The sequence below is a fragment of the Canis lupus genome, chromosome 18 (assembly GCF_048164855.1).
Source record: "Canis lupus baileyi chromosome 18, mCanLup2.hap1, whole genome shotgun sequence".
NCBI classification, from domain to species: domain Eukaryota; kingdom Metazoa; phylum Chordata; class Mammalia; order Carnivora; family Canidae; genus Canis; species Canis lupus.
The window spans coordinates 52,941,492-52,962,487 of record NC_132855.1 but is presented as its reverse complement, the minus strand read 5'-3'; the positions used below and the strand labels follow the sequence as shown (position 1 = coordinate 52,962,487).

Below are 20,996 nucleotides of genomic sequence, written 5' to 3'. Positions count from 1 at the left end.
AGGGCGGACAGTGGCTGTGGATTGGGCTGTGGCAAAGGATAAATATAAAAATACACAGTCTGCCTCTGCCCCAGGTAAGATGTGGTGTTGGGTAGAAGGGCTTGTATGTCCTGAGGTGAGTATGGAAACATCCCTATCCTACGGAAAATTATAAGGGAACCTACTAGTAAGGGAACCCAGTAAGAATATTGGGTCAAAGATACAAAAGCACAAGATTAACAGAAAGAATGAGACTAAGGATTAAGAGAAACTGAGTTCTTGCAGGCTCAGAAATGAGCCCAGAGCTTTGTTGATTCATATTGTACCATCTGGTGATCTGGTCTCAAAATAGGATCTTTTGAGTCTAAACCCACTCCTGAGTGTGAATGTGAATAAGGAGTAGGGCCTAAGTTCATTGTCCCCCTGACGGCTGTCCTTTCCCAACTTTTCTTAATAGTGACTGAATATTAAGAATAGAGAAACTGGGGATCCCTGGGTGGCACAGCGGTTTGGCGCCTGCCTTTGGCCCAGGGCGCGATCCTGGAGACCCGGGATTGAATCCCACATCGGGTTCTCAGTGTATGGAGTCTGCTTCTCCCTCTGCCTCTCTCTCTCTCTCTCTCTCTCTCTCTGTGACTATCGTAAATAAATAAAAATTAAAAAAAAAAAAAAGTTGTATGCTCTACAAACGGAGCCAACCAAACACCCCATCCCCATTAAAAAAAAAAAAAAAAAAGAATAGAGAAACTGGGGCACCTAGATGGCTCAGTCGTTGAACATCTGCCTTTGGCTCATGCTGTGATCCCAGGGTTCTGGGATCGAGTCCCACATCAGGCTCCCCTCATGGAGCCTGCTTCTCCCTCTGCCTATATCTCTGCGCCTCTCTGTGTCTCTCAAGACTGACTGACTGACTGACTAAATAAATAAATAAATAAATAATCTTAAAAAAAAAAAGAATAGGGAAACTTTGGGGCACCTGGGTGCCTCTGTTGGTTAAGTGTCTGCCTTTGGCTCAGGTCATGATCTTGGGGTCCTGGGATTGAGTCCGATATATGGCTTCCCTGCTCAATAGAGAGTCTGCTTCTCCCTCTCCCCCTGCCGCTCCTCCCTGCTTATGCTCCCTCTCTCCCAAATAAATAAGTTAAAAATAAAAATAATAGGGAAACTTAAAACTTGAGGGTTGTTTTGTTTTTGTTTTTGTTTGTTGTTTGTTTTTTAGAAAGCAGTGGCTTTGAAACCACCAGGAGCTCAGAGAACAGAACTCACTGAGATGAAAGTTTGTGGCTGAGCTCCACAGTAAGCATTGTGCTGGCTGTGGTGCACAATGGCAGGCTGTCTGTGGGCACTCAGTTGCTACTTCTCTCATTCTCAGCCTGATTAACCTTAAGGCTTCTGATGAATGGGACAGGCTTCCAGGGAATCTCAGTCATGAGGGGTTTTTGTTGTTCTTTTTGTGGTTTTCCCTCATACTTTCTCTTACATGCGGTAAGAAAAAATATATAATATATAATTTTTTATATTTTATGATATATTTATGTAAAAATGTATTTTTCATAGTTATAAGATCTAGTCCTAGCCCCAAGGAACTAGGAGCTTAGGGTTTTAGTTACTCTGTTCAAATAACCTTGTTTTGGATTCTAAATGAATTCTTGACTTTCTTTATCTCTGTGTGTAGGTGAGAAGAGGCCTGAACCTAAACATCAGGAATTAAGTAAAGAGAATGGTAGGGAAGAAGAGGATATGGAAGAGGAAGAAGAAGAAGAGGATGATACAGAAGAGGAAGAAGATGGGGAGGAGGATAAAGAATCAAGGGTGACCAAGCCTGCACAGATTCAAAAGAGGTAAGCAGCTCAGCTTGTTCTGAGACAACAGAAGAAGATCTAGGATTATCTCTGGGAGGAGCAGTGGTCTTCCCTGCCCCCATCACGGCAGATGTAATGTGTGTGATGAAGGGGCATAGACCCCTCTGGCAGCCCAGATCCTTAGTTCTGAACTGTGCCATTGCAGAGCTGTCAGGAGGGCTGCACCTGCAGAGAGCAGTGAGGAGGATCATTCTGACGAAGACAGCGGCCTGAAGGAGAGAGATGATAGTATTGATGGAGAGGAACTGGCTCAGAGTGACACCAACAGTGAAGAGCAAGAGGACGAAGGTTTGCCTGGGGATCTTTGTAGACACTTTTACATTTAAAACCGGTTACTGACAAATGTGCATCAGTTCAGTGCACACCTCTCATTAAATAGGACCCCAAAGTGGTCTGTCAGATTCATGTTTCAGTGCTGAAAAGGATACCCTTATATTCCTTCTAAAGGTTTTTGTTTTGTTTTAAAATTAGTTTGGAATGGCATTTGAAGGTTAAGATTCTCAGGGAATTTAAAACCTGGCTTAATGCTGAGGCACTACTTCTCTCTTGTTTATCCAAGGTGAATGAATAACTGGATAAGCAGGATATTATATTCTAACACCAAGTGGATTTTAAACAACTCTTGTGAATTGAGATAGGGATAAAGACCTCTTGGGGCATTTTGTAAAGCTGTAATCAAACCCAGTTGCCACCTTTATAAAGAATGTTGGGTGTAAACTCATTTATTGAGGGAGGCAGGTCTTTACAGAATGAGGAATGGCCAATAACTGGTTGTTTAGGTTAAGTCTGGTGTGTCAGTTTGGTCATATAAAAAATCTGAGGAAATAGTTTTTTCCATGAGGAGAGAATGGGAGACACCCTAGAATCAGAGAAGCTTCTGTACTGAGGGGACTATGAGACCTTGCATTCAATAACCAGGTTCATCTGTCTCTTAACCATTCTTTACATTGAAAAAAATATTGAGCCAATACATAATAATGGCAGAAAATTTAAAAAGATAGTGCAGTAGAGTGTAATATAGAGAGAAAAGTTCCTCACCAGACCCCTAAGGGTCCCTCAAAGTAACCACTGCTGTTGTTTTCATATTCTTTCAGAATTGTTATATATCTGTAAACATGTATGTCTTTTTTTCTTTTTCCCCTAAGATTTTATTTATTCATTCATGAGAGGTACAGAGAAAGAGAGATAGACATAGGGGAAGAAGCAGGCTCCTCTCAGGGAGCCGGATGCAGGACTCAATCCCCGGACCCGGCCCGGATCATGCCCTGAGCCGAAGGCAGACACTCAACTACTGAGCCATATAGGTCTATTTTTAAAAACAAACAGTAAATCTTCCTTGTACCCAGGTCCTCAGCCACTTTAGGGCCCCTCCCCAGAGACAACCAAAGTTAAAAGTTTCTTGTGTATCTATTTAATACCTTTATAAGCAAAAACAAATGTGGGGTGTACACATACACATACAGGTCCAATAGTTATGTTTGTGTGTGTGAATGTGTATTTTTTTTTCCTCAAATGTTCTAAACCTTTAGACTGTCCTGACAGTATATAGGAATGTCTTTCTTTCCATACCCTTACCACATTGGATTTCATTCTTTTATTAAGTTGTTGCCAATTTGTTGGAATGAAAAACAGTATCTTTTTACTGGTGCTATGTTTTTCTTATAAGTTTGAGCGTCTTTTCCTGTATTTAGGTGTATATCCTTTGTTCACTTTTAATTTTGTGTTTTCTTATTTGTTTATGCAAGGTTTTTATATATCTAAGAAGTTAGCCCCTTGTCATTTGGGTTGCACTAAGTCTTTTTCATTTTGTTGTATTTCTTTTTACTTTAGATATGCAAATCTCAAAGAAAAAGAAGAGGAAGTTACCCTCTGATGTGAATGAAGGGAAAACTGTTTTTATCAGGTATGCCTTTGTACCTCAAGAGGTACTGTTTGTGTTGCCCTCACAGGTTTTCCTTTTCTCCTTTTTTCCTTCTCTCTTTGTCTCTCTTTATTTTTGGAAAGATTTTATTTTTATTTATTATTTTTTAAAGATTTTATTTATTCATGAGAGACACACAGAGAGAGAGGCAGAGACATAAGCAGAGGAGAAGCAGGGAACCCCATGTGGGACTCGATCCCGATCCTGGGACCCCAGGATCATGCCCTGGGCCAAAGGCAGGCGCTCAGCTGCTGAGCCACCCAGACATTCTGAAAGATTTAATTTTTAAGTAAGCTCTACACCCAGGGTGGGGCTCAAATTCAGAGCCCCAAGTTGTGAGTTGCATGCTCCACGGACTGAGCCAGCCAAGTGCCCCACTCTTTGTTTCCTAGTACTATTTCTGGTAGCTAGGCCAGAAAATTGGATCATTAATACATCTGGCCCTAGGAACATAGCAAACAGTGAGAATATAGGAGAATCAGAACTGCACCCAGAAGATAAAGAGCGGGAGTCTCCAGATTTTGTCCTCATTTACATTTCATTCTTTGTAACTGGGGTAGCATCATTTGGAACAAATCAGTTCTTTATTAGAAACATCTTTGTTTTAGGAGAAGTGCTGTAGAGGGGTGATACCACTTGTCCCAGATAATTTCTTTCTTCATACCTAACTTAACTTTCAAAGTAGTGTCGAGAATAAAATAAGGCATCCCATTGGTTTCCAAGAAAATTTAAGGGAGGAAGTCAAGTGGAGATAGGTTTTATCTCATGTTGCCATTGCTGTTATAGTCCTACTGACTGTGGTAAGTTGGCTGTTTTATAGAGTCAGGACATCTTCAGGACACCTCAGGCATGCCTTCTTTTCCTTTCTTAAGTGCCAACCTGCCAGGGCTATTTGGGTCTTATTTTAAAGAGGTGTACTTTATTTTCCTGTAGAGTGCTTTAAGATTGTTTTTATTATATAAGTAATTTATGCTTATTGTAGGAAATTTAGGAAATTTCCTAAATGAGCAAAAAGACACAAGATATTAACCTTAATTATTACTCAAAGAACACCTGCACACATGCCCATATCATAACTATTTACAAAGGTGAGTTTAGCCTCCACAAGCTATGCTATAGCCCATTTTCTGCCTTAACGGCATGTCTCTCATAGTTGTTTTTACCTGGTTGTTTGGAATGGCCATATAAATAATTTTGTATTTGTAGAGGATCTTGTCTAATAAGAAAGGGGAAATGTTATACTTAGGAGCCTGTGATTTTAATACCGAGGATACCATTCCTTACTGTTTCCACATCTTTTAATTAATAAAAAACTTAGGAAAGTAAAGGATGGAAGACAAAAAACTATACACAGACCAATTGGAAGAAGTAACGTGGCTAGGATGTCTTATTGCAGAAAATCTTTTTTGTCTCAGTTACTTTGTAAGATGGAATTGTTATGGGGTTAACTGAGTGTAGAGAAGAAAAATTATAAATATTTATTGAGGACTGTTTTTACCCTAGAAGGGTGTGAATAGCTGGGGAAATGAAGGATCTTTACAGTATATGGAAATTTAGTAGAACAAAATCTTCCAACTTTTTTTAAGATTTTATTTATTTGACAGAGAGAAAGCACAAGCAGAGAAAGCGGCAGGCAAAGGGTGAGGGAAAAGCAGGCAGAGGCAGAGGAAGCAGCAGGCTCCCCACTGAGCAAGGGGCCCCATGCTGGAGAATCCCAGGATCCTGGGATCATGACCTGAACCGAAGGCAGACACTGACTGAGCCACCCAGGCGCCCACTTCCAATATTTTTTAATTCCATGAAAAGGAATAAGTGCTTTTCTTGTTTTGCACTTAGTAAACTTTACTGTGTTTGCTTCTGAGTTATTATTTTGAAGAATTTTCTGACTTTTGTAAAGTTTAAATTGAAACCTCGATTTCACAGCAACACAGAGGGGAAAATGCGTAATTGAGAGAGGCGGGCAGATACACACATGTACACTTTTGACTTGTCTCATTAGCCTGCTGTGAATCTTCTGGTTGTAATAAGAGAAACGAATTTTGGCCAATTTAAATGAGAAATCAGGTTTGTTGGGTGAACATTGAGTGGTTCACTGGATCAAAGCAGGGGAAGAGCAAACCTTAAGAAGGAGATGAAAATCTGGATGTTTTGGGGCTCAGCTGTAGAAGGCTGTGGTCTTTTCTCTGAGAATACTGCCTTTCTTTTTTTCATTTTTAAGGTATATATTCTGTAAAGTGCGTTAATCTAAATGTACAGCTCAGTGAAATTTTTCATACATATGTATCCATGTACCCACCACTCAGATCAAGATACAGGACATTTTCAGATTTCCACTTCCTAGAAGTTTCCTTTGGGTGGGGTCCTGCTATTTTGAAATGAATTTGCATCTACAGCTTCTGCCTTAATGTATGTCTGTTTAAGTTTTAACTTTCTTGGGGAGAGAATCTGATTAACATAGAAAGGCCAGTTAATGCTAGCCATGGGGGAGAGTCACACATCAGAGGTGGGGTCACTGGGGCCTCCCCTATGTATGGGTGCTATTCTTAAACTACAGAGGGTGGTTGTGAGCAAGAATACCACTCCATTTGGTGTCTCACCTTGTACTAGAACATAGGATCTCACTTTTGTAATTGACTTTTCTTGTGACCTGTCTTCCATAGAAACCTGTCTTTTGACTCAGAGGAAGAAGAACTTGGGGAGCTCCTCCAGCAATTTGGAGATCTTAAGTATGTCCGTATTGTCTTGCATCCAGACACAGAGCATTCTAAAGGTATTTGTTGTCAGCTTGTCAGGCCCTAAAAAGGTAGAGACTGTTGCCATGGACACTGGGTTACTTGAGAGCGTAATGTGTGCCATTCTGAGGGGTCTACAGTCCATCCAGCCCAGGTTTCTATGATTCAGAGAAACACCAAGGACATTCTGAGGTTGTCTTCCAAGATATCAAACTCAGCATCTTTAATGGTGTTGCCAGCCACAATTTTGTCTAAGCTATTTTTTAAGCCCTTGCTTATTTACTTTAGGGTAATGAATTCCATTTGTTGTTCTTCTTTGAATTTCAAATGTGATAGCATCTCATGGGTATTAATCATTCCACATTGCTTGAAATTACTGGGATCTTTTTCAGTTGCTTTTGTTAGAGATGGAAGCTAACAAATTTTTTTGCAGTGGCAACAGTCAGAAGGAAAACTGTATATAACAGGACTGCTGCCTTAGATTTTTTTTCCCCTCAAGCTATTTCTTTTGAACTTTTAAGGATTGGCCCCAGTTCATTCTAGTATACTGTTGTTAGGGGAGCAGCATCTTTTCAGTCTATTCATAATCTTTCATTTCATCAACTGCAGTCATTCTCCTAAGCAGTGAGTTCTTAATTCATTCTGGTTCTTGCTTCCTTTGAGATTTAGCAAAAGCTATGAACCTTCTCTCCAGAAAAATGCCACTTCTGAGAATTTGTGGGCTCTCTGGACTCTATTCAAGGGTTAAGAACCTCTATTTTAAACTTTACTTTCCAAATTGATGAGACCTGATCATTTTCAGTTTTTCCTTAGGCAAAAAGATAGAAGTAGGGCAGTATGATGGAAAGAAAGCTGAACTGCTTCCTGGAGATTAGGGATCTAATTGTAGCTAAGCCGTAGACCAGCTGGGTGATTTTGGCAAATTGTTTAACCACTGCAGGCTTCAATTTCTTATCTATGAAATGAGTAGATTGAACTGGAATAATCACTGAAGGTGTCTTCAACTTTAATATTCAACTATACTTCTTGGACCTTCTTCATTTCCAGTATATTTTTTTAAAAATGGGCAACTAAAATTGCATAGAATGTTCCTAGTAATGTAGGATATTGCTTTACTTTGATATCTTTTGTTTCTTTTTGATGCAGTAGTCTGTTGGGTTGGTATTTTCAGAATGTGGTCAATAGTTGACTTTCTCAATCTTTCTTGTCCTATTAATATTAGCTGAGAGTTAATGATCTTAATAAGTGTAGTTTTCATTATTATTTCTTAAATACATTGTCTTTTTCTAGCACTTAATAAATTTTTTTGCTTTCTCACGCAGCCTTGGCTGCCTCCTATCATTTGTCCTTGTTAGCATGCCATTTCACTGTCTAGGAGAGCTAAAAATTATCTGTGGACTTTTAGGGAAGTGTTAAGACTAAACTCAATACTGACCCAGTGTTAAAATTCTTACCCATTCAAAGAGAAGTACCCATTTTCTTCGTATTGGATGAATAAGCTAATCTGTCAATTAGAAACATTCCTCCCCCTCAATCTTCCTTCCTTTCTTTTTGTATCATTTGTTTCTTTTGCTTGAATGTCTATTAATGCCAGATACTATAGTAGGTGCTAGCAGCCTAAAAACATGGCCCTTACTCCTGAGGCATTCGTCCTATTTGGGAAGATACCACCTGACCAGCGCTATAATAGAAGAGATGTGATTGGAGGACCAGTAGATGGGGCACTTCGCTCTGCCTGCTCTGGAGGGCAGGAAAGACCCCACCTAGATGGTGACTTTTGGGTTGGCCTGCCATGTGTTGTCTTAGTCTGCTGCCATTTATTCTCATAGAGGACAAAAGTTCAGTCAATGCCCCAGTAGCTCTAGGAAATATGACAGTTTTTTTTTCATATATGAGGGAATATTTAAATTTGTATAAAGGGATACTAACAAAATATTATGAAACTTGTGTTTCGTTTTTGGAGTCTACTATAAAGTCAACTTTTTTTCTTTACTGATAAAAACTGCTTTTTATCAATAGTAGAAATTAGGATGGGTTGATTGGCTCTGCATCTAACCAGCGATAGGTGAGTTTGTGCAAATTCTAGAGTATGAGTCAAGAATCGAGCTTCTGGCTTTCTGGTTCACTGCTGTATTCATGTGAGAGAGGCCAGGAACTTTGACTCCAAGAGACCAGTCTGCCCATATCTGATGTCTCCCAAGTGGCAGTGAGATGATGTGATTAATTAGTTGATGACAGTGAGATCTGTAATTAATTTCAGGGTTCCTGCCTCATTTTTTAACCTTCTAAAAGGCAAGCATTAAGAAATGCTGATTTAAGTGGAATTTCTCTACTATATCTTGTGGCTTTTTGTTACTAAGGAGAGCAGTAGTGAGACTAAAGTTCTAAGAAGCATTGGAAAAGATGAAGTAATAGTAAAATTCCATTGTAAGCACATGTCCTATCTGTCTTGGAACCTTTGTACTTGATGCAGTGCATGTCTCATAGCGTCTAACAAAAGGACATATTGCTCTGTCTTCCACTCTGTGTTAGGCTAGCACCATTTGTCGTGTCATCTTTGGCATCCTGGTGGGCCATGGGAGTTTGGCATCTCACTCAATTTTGTTTCTCTGTGTAGGTTGTGCATTTGCCCAGTTCATGACTCAAGAAGCAGCTCAGAAATGCCTTGAAGCTGCTTCTCCAGAGACTGAGGTAAGGAGAACATTTCTTCTATCCCATAACTTAGGGGATAGTGACTCCTAAGGCCAGCATTTGCTGTTTATACACAGCTTTATAGTACTGTCAATACTATAATAATAATAATAATAATAATAATAATAATAATAATAATAAAGCTAATGCTTATTGAGCACTTAGTGTGTGTTAGGCATTAAACTTTACATGTATTATTTAATCCTTAATATCAGTTCTACAGTGGTATATAAGGTAATTACAATTACACCTCTGGGGTGCCTGGGTGGCTTAGTTGGTAGAGGTCTGACTCGACCTCAGCTCAGGTCTTGATCTCAGGGTCATGAGTTCAAACCCTACATTGGGCTCCACGCTGAGCATGGAGCCTACTTAAAAAGATCAATTATTATACCTATTTTATAAGTGTGGAAACATGTGTAATAATGTATCTAATATTTATTGATCACTGTATGTCAGCCCATATTGTAGCCTGATGACATGAAAGTTGGGACAAGAAGGGATTAAGGTCATCTATGAAGAATAAATGAGAGACAATGTAGGGGTGATGGATTTTTCTGTATATTCTGTAACCAAGTATATATTGTTTTGAGGTATCCTGTGTTGCCCATTTATCTCTTAAATTCTCTTAAGTAGAGTTAACACTATCATTTCATTAGCTTTCTTTAGAATTTAACAATTTGGCTATTTACAGATCCGTTTTCCTCACTTTAGCCCTCCTTTGGGCCTAATCAACTCCCATAAAATAAATTACTGCTAACTGCCCTAAGTATACACATGGCCTTTTGCACAGCTATTCTAAAATATTAGGCTAAGTGATCCACTTGCAGCCACCTAGGCTAAGACATCCTGTGGGTTGGTTCCATAGCATAATTGGGGTTTGCTGTTTTCCCTTTCCTTGGCATTCCTTGTCAGGTACTTACTTAGTCTTTAACCTTTTAACTAATTTTAAGAGAGACAATTGCAATCTGTTACAGGGTGGTGGACTTAAACTGGATGGCCGGCAGTTGAGGGTCGATTTGGCAGTGACCCGTGATGAGGCTGCAAAGCTCCAGACCAAGAAGGTGAAGAAGCCAACTGGAACCCGGAACCTCTACCTGGCCCGAGAAGGCTGTGAGTAGTGGAAGGGAGATGTGAACCAGGCTTCTGAGTTAGCAGGCCCTGTTCTGTGACAGTGACCAGCAACAGTATGTTTGGGGGCATGTTTCAAATTAAAAACCCACATGTGTTCTTCAACAATGTTACATCATTATTCCACTTTAGCAAATATGGCTTTCTGTTAGGAAACCGTCACTCAGGTTTTGGATTAACCGGTCTCATTCTCTTTTCTTTTCTTTTTTTTTAAAGATTTTTTTACTTTATTTATTCATAGAGACACACAGAAAGAGAGAGGCAGAGACACAGGTGAAGGGAGAAGCAAGCTCCATGCAGGGAGCCCAACATGGGATTCGATCCAGGGTCTCCAGGATCACGCCCTGGGCTGCAGGCGTGCTAAACCGCTGCGCCACCGGAGCTGCCCTCATTCTCTTTTCTGCTTGTTTGCCTTGAGATCTTTAGGTTGGGGGATTAGCAGGGCAAAGAGGGAGGAAAAGCTCAAATTACCTTTGCTTCTTGTCATGATTTCTGATAGTTTTTCTCAAGGAGTTGAAAATTATGACTAAAATTACTCTTGATTAGTCATAGATTTAAAATTTGCACTCAGTACCTTTCCCTTAATGTCAAAAAGATAATCAGAAATTAGCTTCAGTGAAAAAAAAAAAAGCAGTTGGTTAAACGTCTGCCTTCAGCTTGGGTTGTGATCCTGGGGTCTTGGGATCGAGTCTCGCATTAGGCTCCCTGCTCAGTGGAGAGCCTGCTTCTCCCTCTCCCCCTGCTACTGCCCCTGCTTGTGCTCTCTCTCTCTGTCAAATAAATAAATAGAATCTGAACAATAAAAAACCCCAGAAGAATCCCTTCCTCTAGGTCATACAGTATTTGTCAGCCTACTACTGCACAGCTGCACAGCCTGGACTAGTGATGTAAGGCCTTTAGCTTTTGGTTGTAGGCCTCTGTATGGCCAGGTGGCTGTTTTCAGTTTGGCTTAATTCACTGCTTAGTACTCTCCCCCAAATACATGAGTAACAGCAAAATTCCAAGGGCAGGTTATAGGTGGAGCATTTTTGTTTCCAGAATACCTAAAATGTACGTATTTTCAGAACTTTCTCTAGGCCTTTCCATCTGACATTGGGCATATACATGAAGCTTTTTGTGGGGAGGGAAAAAGAGGAACAAATTCACAAAATGTTCAGTTTTAGTCCTTGATAGCAGCTCAGAGCTGAGAACTTAGCCCTGTAGCCTATTTCTGGACCTACCCAAATGCCACTATGTCCTGGCCAGCATAGTCCTCTGGGCCCTGTACAAAGAGCTTGCATCATTCAAATCACATTCCTCTTGTTGCTCAGTGAAAATTCCCTTGCTGATGTCTTGGCCTTTTTCCCTCTTTTTGCAGTGATTCGTGCTGGGACTAAGGCTGCGGAGGGTGTGAGTGCTGCTGATATGGCCAAAAGAGAACGGGTGGGTAGATTAGGCACCAGCCTTCAGGTTCTGCATGATTTATTATAAATCAATAAATAATAACTATTGAATGCTGGAGGTGCCTGTCAGAGAGCCAAACATCAATCACAGACCCTGCTTGCTTACACTCTTGTTACAGGGAAGCACACCGGTGAAACAGCAAATAACCCAACATTGTACATCATGTTATATGAGTGTTGTATGCCATTATAAGGACTGTGTCTTATTCTTTAATTCCTAATGCTCAGCAGTAAATGTTTGCCAAATAGTATGCTTCTACATCACGGAGTAGACACTTAGAGGCTAAGGCTATATATAATTAGGTATCAGTATGAAGGCAGAGTAACCTAAGAAAGGAAGATCAGAATGAGCTGGAGTTAATAGGGAAGGGGTAGATGTGGGTTTTAGAAGGAAGAATTAAGATGTCCTTTTGTGGTAGGGAGTTATGTCCAGATTATAAAATCATCTTAGGAAAACTCCACATCATGGGAGTTTCCACTGATAACTGATACCATTGAGTTTTTTTGCTGCTTAATAGTATTCATTCCCAGTAATATTTTAAAAAAAGACTTTATTTATTTATGAGAGAGACAGAAAGGCAGAGACACAGGCAGAGGGAGAACAGGCTCCACATGAGCAGGGAGCCCGATGCAGGACCTGACCCAAAGGCAAATGTTCAACCACTGAGCCACCCAGGTGCCCCTCATTCCTAGTAATTTTTAACTTTTGCCCAAGTAGCCTACTTTCAAAAAGTTAAGGCAGCCTAGAATGATAAAGAGGCATGACCATTAAAAGAATGAGCTTTGGAGCTTGAACATACAGAAGATGAACAGAGATGAGAATATAATGACACTAAGAGGCAGTGTGTTTTTCCTATGTACAGTTTCTAGACTTGGGTTCACGTTTTTTGGTAGTGATCTTCTGGAAATCATGGTATTTAGGGGGCACTGTATGCCCTTTTCTGATCACAATATGATAATGACACATTTAATTTTCCCTTAGAACAAATTTTTGTAGCAAAAAGCTCTGTAGATTATATGCATTATAATTCACAGCAGGTGGAGCTTTCCCTGGGAGAAAAATCATACTGTTGAACTCAGGTATGAGAGTCTCTTCAAATAACCCTTTAATATTCATTTCCAGAGTATCTGTTTATTTTGTGATTTGTTAGTCCTTTACTAAATAAGGAACAGCAGAAATAAGACTTAGTAAAAGACAAAAAATTAAAACTTTTTCAACTAACTGATTTTAAAAAACACACCAGAAGAAGACTATTATCCTCTCACTTCAGCAAATGTTGCCCTGGGACTGGTGTTTTGTGCAGCATAGTTGAGGCCAATGCTCTAGAAGCAAAATTCATTTCCGTTGTGTATGAAGCAAAATTTGTTTCTGTGGTCATGGACATTCTTCTGCCTCAAGGTGGCAGAGTTGAGACAACATTCTAGCAAGTATTCTTTAAATAAATTCCATTTCCTTTTGGAAGGACTAGATAATTAGTTTGAGTTGGTGGGCAGACAAGGATTGGGCATAGATGTTAACCACTGTATTATTTATTATTTGCTTTGGGCCAGGTTTTGAGTTCGGGATTTTTTTGTATATTACCTCATTTCAGCCTTACATCAGTGCTAAGAGATTGGTATTTTGAGCTACAGTTTCACTTTGTAGAGGGAAACACTGAGGCTTAAAAAATTTCATGTAACTTCTCCAGTTAAGGATGAATTTCCAGTTTAGTCTGAATCTAGAGCCCAAGATCTTACCACCTACCCACCATTTTGCCTCTTTGAACCTTTCTTTCCCTATGCTAGGCCTCATAAGGTGGTAGATAGGTGATTTCCCTTCTTTTGTCCATATGAAGGGTTATTGAAGGGTGGGGGAGTGGGGGTGGTGGCCACAGTTCTTTCCTTTTGGAGAATTATGAACCTGCATTTTTATTTTTTATTTTATTTTATTTTATTTTATTTTATTTTATTTATTTTATTTCACTTTATTTTAATTTTTTATTTTTGCATTTTTAAAGGGTAGATTGTCTTATTAACAATTTGTTGTTCTTTCAGTTTGAGCTGCTAAAGCATCAGAAACTTAAGGACCAGAATATCTTCGTCTCCCAGACCAGGCTGTGCCTGCACAACCTCCCAAAAGGTGTGGATGACAAAGAACTTCGGAAGCTTCTACTGAATGCCACCAGAGGGGAGAAGGGAGTGCGCCTCAAGGAGGTGAGAGCTGGCCCCACCCACTTAGAAGTTTGGTACTTGTCCTGGGTCAGATTAAGCATTTATTCCAGGCTTTGGTGCTAGCCGATTGACAGAATTTCTTCTGGGAGCATTGTCAACAGATGAGGCTGAGATTGGCAGTTTTCATGTTTATTTGTTTGTTTTCTCTTCTTATAACTGCCTTTCACCCACATTGTCCAGATTGTAGCACAATGTGAGGAAATGTCTGCCCTCATGAATTAATTTGAATTCTTGCTGTGTGCTCAGCATCATAGCAGGTGCTATAGTGTTAATTTTCTTGCAGAGAAAATAATCTGTCTATTTTGCTCTTTAGAAGAACATTTTACTTCCATTTGCAATACTCTTACTGTACGAAAAGAGTCCTTGGTGCTGTGTGGTAAGCACAGAGAGTCATGCGGGTCTTCAGCGGTTGTATTAGACAAACGCTGGATTTGCACCAAAACTTGATGAGACTCCATAAGAGTACAGAGCCTTCTCCTCTGCCCCACCCTCTGCAAATCTTCATCCTGGCACTTATGATTACATGGTCCTGTCGTTGTCTGCTAGTCATTTCTCCTGACCAGCTCTCCTGAGCTCTTTGAGAGCAGGTTTCTCATTGCTCCCAGTCCTTGGCAGGGTACCTGGAACATAGTAAATCTCTCAATCTATATTTATTGAATAAGTAACACAGCCAATATTAGAAATCTACTTTGCTCTGATTTATGACTATAAACTGTTTTCCTAATCCTGGAAAATCTCTTCAAAATGTATGGCATTGGTATTTGGGGAATTACATGAGAGAATGTGAACATATCAGCACATATCTGACACCACTCTTAGTAAAACTGTTCAAAGTGTTACTGGCATAGAGGTCAGTTGTGTAATTTCTCATATCAGCATCTACAATATTTAATAAGTGCTTGTACATTTAAAACCTATCATCAGAGAAATTCATGTGTTTTACTGTATTTGCATTGCATTGAATTTTCTCTTTATTTTATTTTTTGATCCCTCTATTGTCATTTTAAGGGGTCTTTCTTTTTTTCTTTCTTTCTTTCAAGAGTGATTCATTTATTTATTATTTATTTATTTATTTATTTGAGAGAGAGAAAGAGAGAGCACGAGCAGGAGGCGCAGAGGGAAAGGGAGAGAGAGAATCTCAAGCAGACTCCACACTGAGCATAGAGCCCTATGCAGCACTCGATCTCACAATCCTGAGATCATGACCTGAGCTGAATGCAAAAAGACACTTAACCAACTGACTGTACCTCCCTGGCACCCCTTGAATTTTCTCTTTAATGTTTTAATACGTGTTGGTATAGTATCTCACCAAAATCGTAAGCTTCTTCAGGACAGGAACCTCATTTTAAGCTTTTCTTAACTTCCCTATAGTACATGGCACAGTTCTTGGGACAATGTAGGTACTGGAAGTATACCAAATGCAGCATCCATGTATCCTTAATACCTAGATTTCTCGATTACATGAGAACTACAGCCTTTTCCAAGATATGCTACTATGGTATGGTATCTTTGATGTCCCAGGACACCTATTACATTCAGCTTACGGATTTAAGGCAAATCATGCCAGAGAAGATCCGAGCTCTGAGCAAAGCTAGCTGAAGCTTCAGCTGTAATCCTTAGGCTATATGTTAGGCAGGCCCTTCCTCATACCTGAATGTCTTTCTTAAAGATTTATTTATTTATTTGAGAAAGAGAGAGAGCAGAGGGAGAAGGAGAGAAGCAGACTCTCTGATGAGCAGGGAGCCTGAATGGGGCTCCATCTCACAACCCTGAGATCATAACCTGAGCTGAAATCAAGAATCAAATGCTTCACCAAGTGAGCCACTCAGGCACCCCTCAGTGCCTTTCTTAGCTAAAGCCATCAGGCCTCTTTTCCTTCTTCAGTAATTTCCTTTCTGAGTGGCTTCTTCAGTGATGAGATCTATGGACAGCGCTTCATCCTCAGTGATAACTTACACAATTTAAAGTACCATATACTTTTGAACTTGTATGTATTGTCCACAATTGACTATTTTAATTGGGGGGTATTTTCATCTACATGCTTATTTATAGGTTTTTTGTTGATCTCTGTAAACTCTTAGAAAGCCAGAAAGTATCTATTTAATTGGCTTTGTGCTTTCAGTAGATGTATGCTAATAAGACCTTGGTAAATGTTAGTCCAGTATAATATGGCTGTTGTGGCAGTGATGTGGATGAGGATTCTGTCCCAGCCACCTGATCTCACAGTGAGTCTGTTCATGCTCTCATTCTGTAATCATGCCTTCTTTCTCTTGTTCTACTCATAGTGTCGGGTGATGCGAGACCTCAAAGGAGTGCATGGGAAAGTTAAGGGTCAGTCCCTGGGCTATGCCTTTGCAGAGTTCCAGGAGCACGAGCATGCCCTGACAGCCCTTCGCCACATCAACAACAATCCAGAGATCTTTGGGCCTCTGAAGGTGAGCCTCATCCTGTGAGGAGACCTATTCCTCTGAGGGCCCTTTGCAGAAAACCATTTCTCTGCTTTGTCCAGTGTCCTCTGACTTATGTGTGGTAGGAAAGAGGAGCCAGTTAGTGAGGGAATAAGCAGTGGTTCAGCGGATAAGATGATCAGAAGGTTTTGAAATCTAAATTGGATAGACTGCTTGCAGAATGGCCCCTTACCTTTGAGTAGAGTAAGTGAGCAGGAGAGAGGGCAGTGGTGGGGGATATCTCAGCTCATTGCTCTCAGAAATTAAGAAATCTAATGAATGACATTCTCTTTCTGACACAGAGACCAATAGTGGAGTTCTCATTGGAGGATCGAAGGAAACTTAAAATAAAGGAACTGAGGATTCAGCGCAGCCTGGTACAGAACTGAAATGTTTTTCTGTTTTTGCTTGTTTTTTTAAGTTATGGTCAAATACACATAACATGAAATTTGCTATTTTTAAGTGTATATTTCAGTTAAAGCATTTTTTTTTTCAGGCTACGTTAAACGCCTATTTTATTGAGTTTGTGGTTCTGCACCCTTGAAATAGGTCTCTATCTCATTAGGTTTTTACACTTTACTCTTAGTTCCCTAGAACTCTCCAGGCCATCTTCTCTGCTGGCCTGTCTTGTGATAGCCTCACAGAGGGGAAAAGAAAGAGGAGAATCAGGCTGACGTTACTAGCAATGAGCAATGCCAGTACAGTGTTTGGTTGACAGTACATGTCAAAGGGAATGGCCCAGATGAAAGTTTTACATTGTAGATTTCAGTTCTCTCTTCCATAATTCTTCCTTCTTAGATGGCTCCAGAAGTATGATGCCTGATAGTTTTAGTACTGTTTTTAATCTAGTGTGGTATAAAGGAACGAATGGGAATGGAAATGCTCCTGTTCAGACTCAGGCTGTACCCCTGAGTTCCTTGGCAAGTTAGTACCTCTCTCAGCTTCAATTTAGTTTGTACAATAGGATTAACAGGATTTGCCTCACCTGATTGATAAGGATTAAATGGTAACAGTGCATGGTCAGCACATAGTCAGCACTCTTTCTCTTACTCCTCTAGCCCTCAGATGTAGAAGGCCAGGTATTCTTTTTTTTTTTTTTTTAAGATTTTATTTATTCATGAGAGACACAGAGAGAGGCAGAGACATAGGCAGAGGGAGAAGCAAGCTCCATGCAGGGAGCCTGATGTGGGACTCAATCCTGGGACTCCAGGATCATGCCCTGAGCCAAAATCAGGTGCTCAACCACTGAGCCACCCAGGCGTCCCAAGGCTGGGTTATTCTTGATTCCATAACTCCTACTGCTTTCATTGATAATATACCTTAATTTGCTTATATATCAAACATCTGCACTCTTTGTGGTGTGTACCATGGGCCTGACCAATAGAAGAGCAGTTTCAGTGGTTAATACAGTGGTTCTGAGTAGGAAAATCTGGGATCTGGTTCTTGTTTGAGACAGCTTTGTTCTAGGAATAGACTTACTTACAGCCTTAAGCTGTTGCTTCAGAGTGATTCTGAAACTAGTGGCTTAATAAAAATGATTCAGATGGCTTTATTTGTTGCTTATACTTGTGTACATATTGCTCTTTCTGTGTAAAAGTGTCCCTTTCCCCTGACTCAAGGACACTTCTACGGTTTCCATATTCAGATCAAATGTGCTTCCTCAAGAAGCATTTTCCCACCTCTCTCGAAAGAGGTAAGACCCCATTACTTGTACTTTCATGAACCTTTCCTTAAGGTCTCTAGTTTTTCACTTTGCGTTATTTGTGTGTCTCTTGTCCTCCATTAGGCCAGGAGTCCTCAAAGGTAGTCACTATTCTTTCCCTCTGTACCCTTACTTAGAAATTGAGACGGGCATATTACAGGCATAGAACAATCTTTGTTGTATCAATAATTAGACTAATTTAATGTGGATCTTCTGTTTCTTCTTCCATTACAGTGCAATATAAATCCGTAACATACTTTATGCCTTCCTTCTCTTTTTAAAAAGATTTTATTTATTTATTTATGAGAGACACAGAGAAAGAGGTAGAGACACAGGCAGAGGGAGAAGCAGGGTCCCTGTGGGAAGCCCGATGCGGAACTCAACCCCAGGACTCCAGGATCATGACCTAAGCCAAAGACAGATGCTCAACCACTGAGCCACCCAAGTGCCCCTGTGCCTTCCTTCTCATAGCATCTTTTCCTAGTCTTCATTTCACTATTCCTTCTCTAACGTTCTTCCTTTCTTTATGTAGACTCGAGTTTCTGACCTAGGTCGTCTTCCTTCTCAGAAATTCACTTAGCCTTTCTTGCAAGACCCGTCCCCTGGTGACAAATTCCTTTAATTTTGTTTGTCTGAGAAAGTCTTTATTTCTCTTTCACTTTTGAAGGATGATCACATTGAATACAAAAGTCTAGGTTGGTGTCTTTTTTCCCAAAAATTTTAGATATTTCTCTGTTCTTTTATTTCTTACATGGCTCCTGAAGAGAAATTCAGTGTAATATTATCTTTGTCTCTCTGTAAATAAGGTATTCTTTAGCCTACCCCACGCCCCTTCTTTCCAGATCTTCATTTTGTCTTTGATTTTCTACAGTTTGGTATGATATACCTGTTTTTGGTATATATCCTGTTTGGTATTTGGCTGAGTTTCCTGCATTTGTGGTTTAGTGTCTGTCACTAAGATTGGTAAATTCTCACTCCATGTTTCTTTTCTTTTTCTTTTTCTTTTTTTTAAGATTTTATTTATTTATTCATGAGAGACACACAGAGAGAGAGAGAGAGAGAGGGAGAGGCAGAGACACAGGCAGAGGGAGAAACAGTCTCCATGCAGGAAGCCCGATGTGAGACTCGTCTCCAGAATCACGCCCTGGGCTGAAGGCAGTGCTAAACTGCTGAGCCACCCGGGCTGCCTTCACCCCATATTTCTTCAAATATTTTGTCTGTTCTTTTCTTTCTTCTCCCTCTGGGATTCCCATCACACATTTGTTTAGTAATTGCTGCCCCATGCAACTGGCTTTTCTTTTTTCTTTCTTCCTACTGGCTTCGAGTCTTGGGCATGCATATACTTTCCTCTGTTCCTGCGTATGGAAAGGGAAGTGGTGATTTTGTGTCCCCCAGGTAACTGTCTGCTACCATGTCAGGGCCTGTGAACTTGTATTCATTTTCCTATAATTTGTAACTATTCAAGGGAAGAATTCTCCTTCTTTGACTAAGCTCCATGAAGCTCCTTTTCTGCTGAGTGTTTCCAGCAGATAAACCTCATCCAGAAACAGATGGCAGTGTCTTATTTTATGCAGCAAAAAGTGAAATCCAAGCCTGCAACTGGTGAGCCCCAGCAGGAACAACCAGCACTTGGAAAAGACCAGCAACAGAAAGCAGCTCAAAACCACACACGGGAACAAAGCAAGACCCCGCTGGAGCAAAAGGGGAAGGTGCATTCTACTTCGTGGACAGGGTTCCAGACCAAGGCTGAAGTGGAACAGGTGGAGCTGCCCGATGGAAAGAAGAGAAGAAAGGTCCTGGTGCTCCCCTCACACCGAGGCCCCAAAATTAGGTGAGATGCAGAATGGTATAGAACAGCAGGTTGCTTCTACAAGGGTTTGGTTTTGCTTAGCCCTTTTCTTCTTTGTGGCTGTTGTTTGGATGAAAGATATGTTTAGTACTGCATTGGTCCCCCAGAAAGAGCTAATGTGCAGGCATCTTGACACCAACAGATGTGGCTCTTGGAACAATTGGAGGCCGGAATAGCACTAGTGGAGGGGTCACAGAGGATCCTCCTCCTGGCGACTTTCGTGTCATCTTCTTCTCCTGAAAGCCCCCTCCAGTCCAGAGGGTTGTCTCTGTCAGCTGAGGCCTATCTACTGAGGGTTATCTTGCAGATCCTGTTTGAGGCAGCAGATTAGTGCTATCAACAAAAGTTAATCTTTACAAAATATTTGTGAAAAAAATGAAGGTTTTTGAGAATCCCTTGAAGTTTTAAGCCAAAACTTTTTAAAAGGTATATAAATGTTGAACCTTCGGGTATTCTGTTATAGTATCCCTTTTTAGAATGACTTCTCCTGGGCTAAGAAAGCGCCAGTGTGAGAAGAGGAATTTTATCTTGTGGCTGAGATAGCCTCAGAGGTGCCAGTTAGCCGGAGAATTCAGAGTGACATTTTACCTGACCTCTTATTTCAGGCAGCGGGACAAAGGCAGAGTGAAGTCTCTCCCTCCCAAAAAGCCAAAGCCCCAGATAAACTCGCAGAAGCAAGAGAAGCAAAAATTACCTTCCAACCAGGTGAGTTCTGTAGGGCACGAGGCTTTGGGATGGCTGGGCTCTGCCACAGCTGGCAGCCACTTTTGTGCCCTGATTAGTTAAGCAAAAAGAAGGGCTTCTGGATTGCAGCTAATGCAAAGCACAGCTTTTTAGAGGGTGTTGCGGTATACAGTTCTAAAAGTGGAGAAAACCTAGGACGCCTGGCTGATTCAGAACAGCACGTGACTCTTGATCTTGGCATCATGAGTTCGAGCCCCATGTTGGGTGTAGAAGTCATTTTTAAAAATAAATAAACTTAAAAAAAAAAAAATAGAGGCACCCGGCTGGCTGAGTTGGTAGAGCTTGAAA

General features: G+C 40.5%; 1 protein-coding gene across 3 annotated transcripts in view; it reads left to right on the top strand.

Annotated features, from left to right (window-relative positions):
• RBM28 (RNA binding motif protein 28) overlaps positions 1-20,996 on the top strand; it is a 31,044-nt gene that overhangs the window by 7,129 nt on the left and 2,919 nt on the right. For all 3 annotated transcript variants that reach the window (XM_072784468.1, XM_072784467.1, XM_072784466.1), the window contains exons 6-18: positions 3-74; positions 1,655-1,820; positions 1,987-2,129; positions 3,672-3,744; positions 6,423-6,532; positions 9,112-9,185; positions 10,160-10,295; positions 11,671-11,735; positions 13,790-13,948; positions 16,252-16,401; positions 16,716-16,790; positions 19,690-19,946; positions 20,570-20,669. In XM_072784468.1, the coding sequence (XP_072640569.1) occupies positions 3-74; positions 1,655-1,820; positions 1,987-2,129; positions 3,672-3,744; positions 6,423-6,532; positions 9,112-9,185; positions 10,160-10,295; positions 11,671-11,735; positions 13,790-13,948; positions 16,252-16,401; positions 16,716-16,790; positions 19,690-19,946; positions 20,570-20,669 (1,580 nt within the window). The remainder of the gene's footprint in view (positions 1-2; positions 75-1,654; positions 1,821-1,986; positions 2,130-3,671; positions 3,745-6,422; positions 6,533-9,111; positions 9,186-10,159; positions 10,296-11,670; positions 11,736-13,789; positions 13,949-16,251; positions 16,402-16,715; positions 16,791-19,689; positions 19,947-20,569; positions 20,670-20,996) is intronic.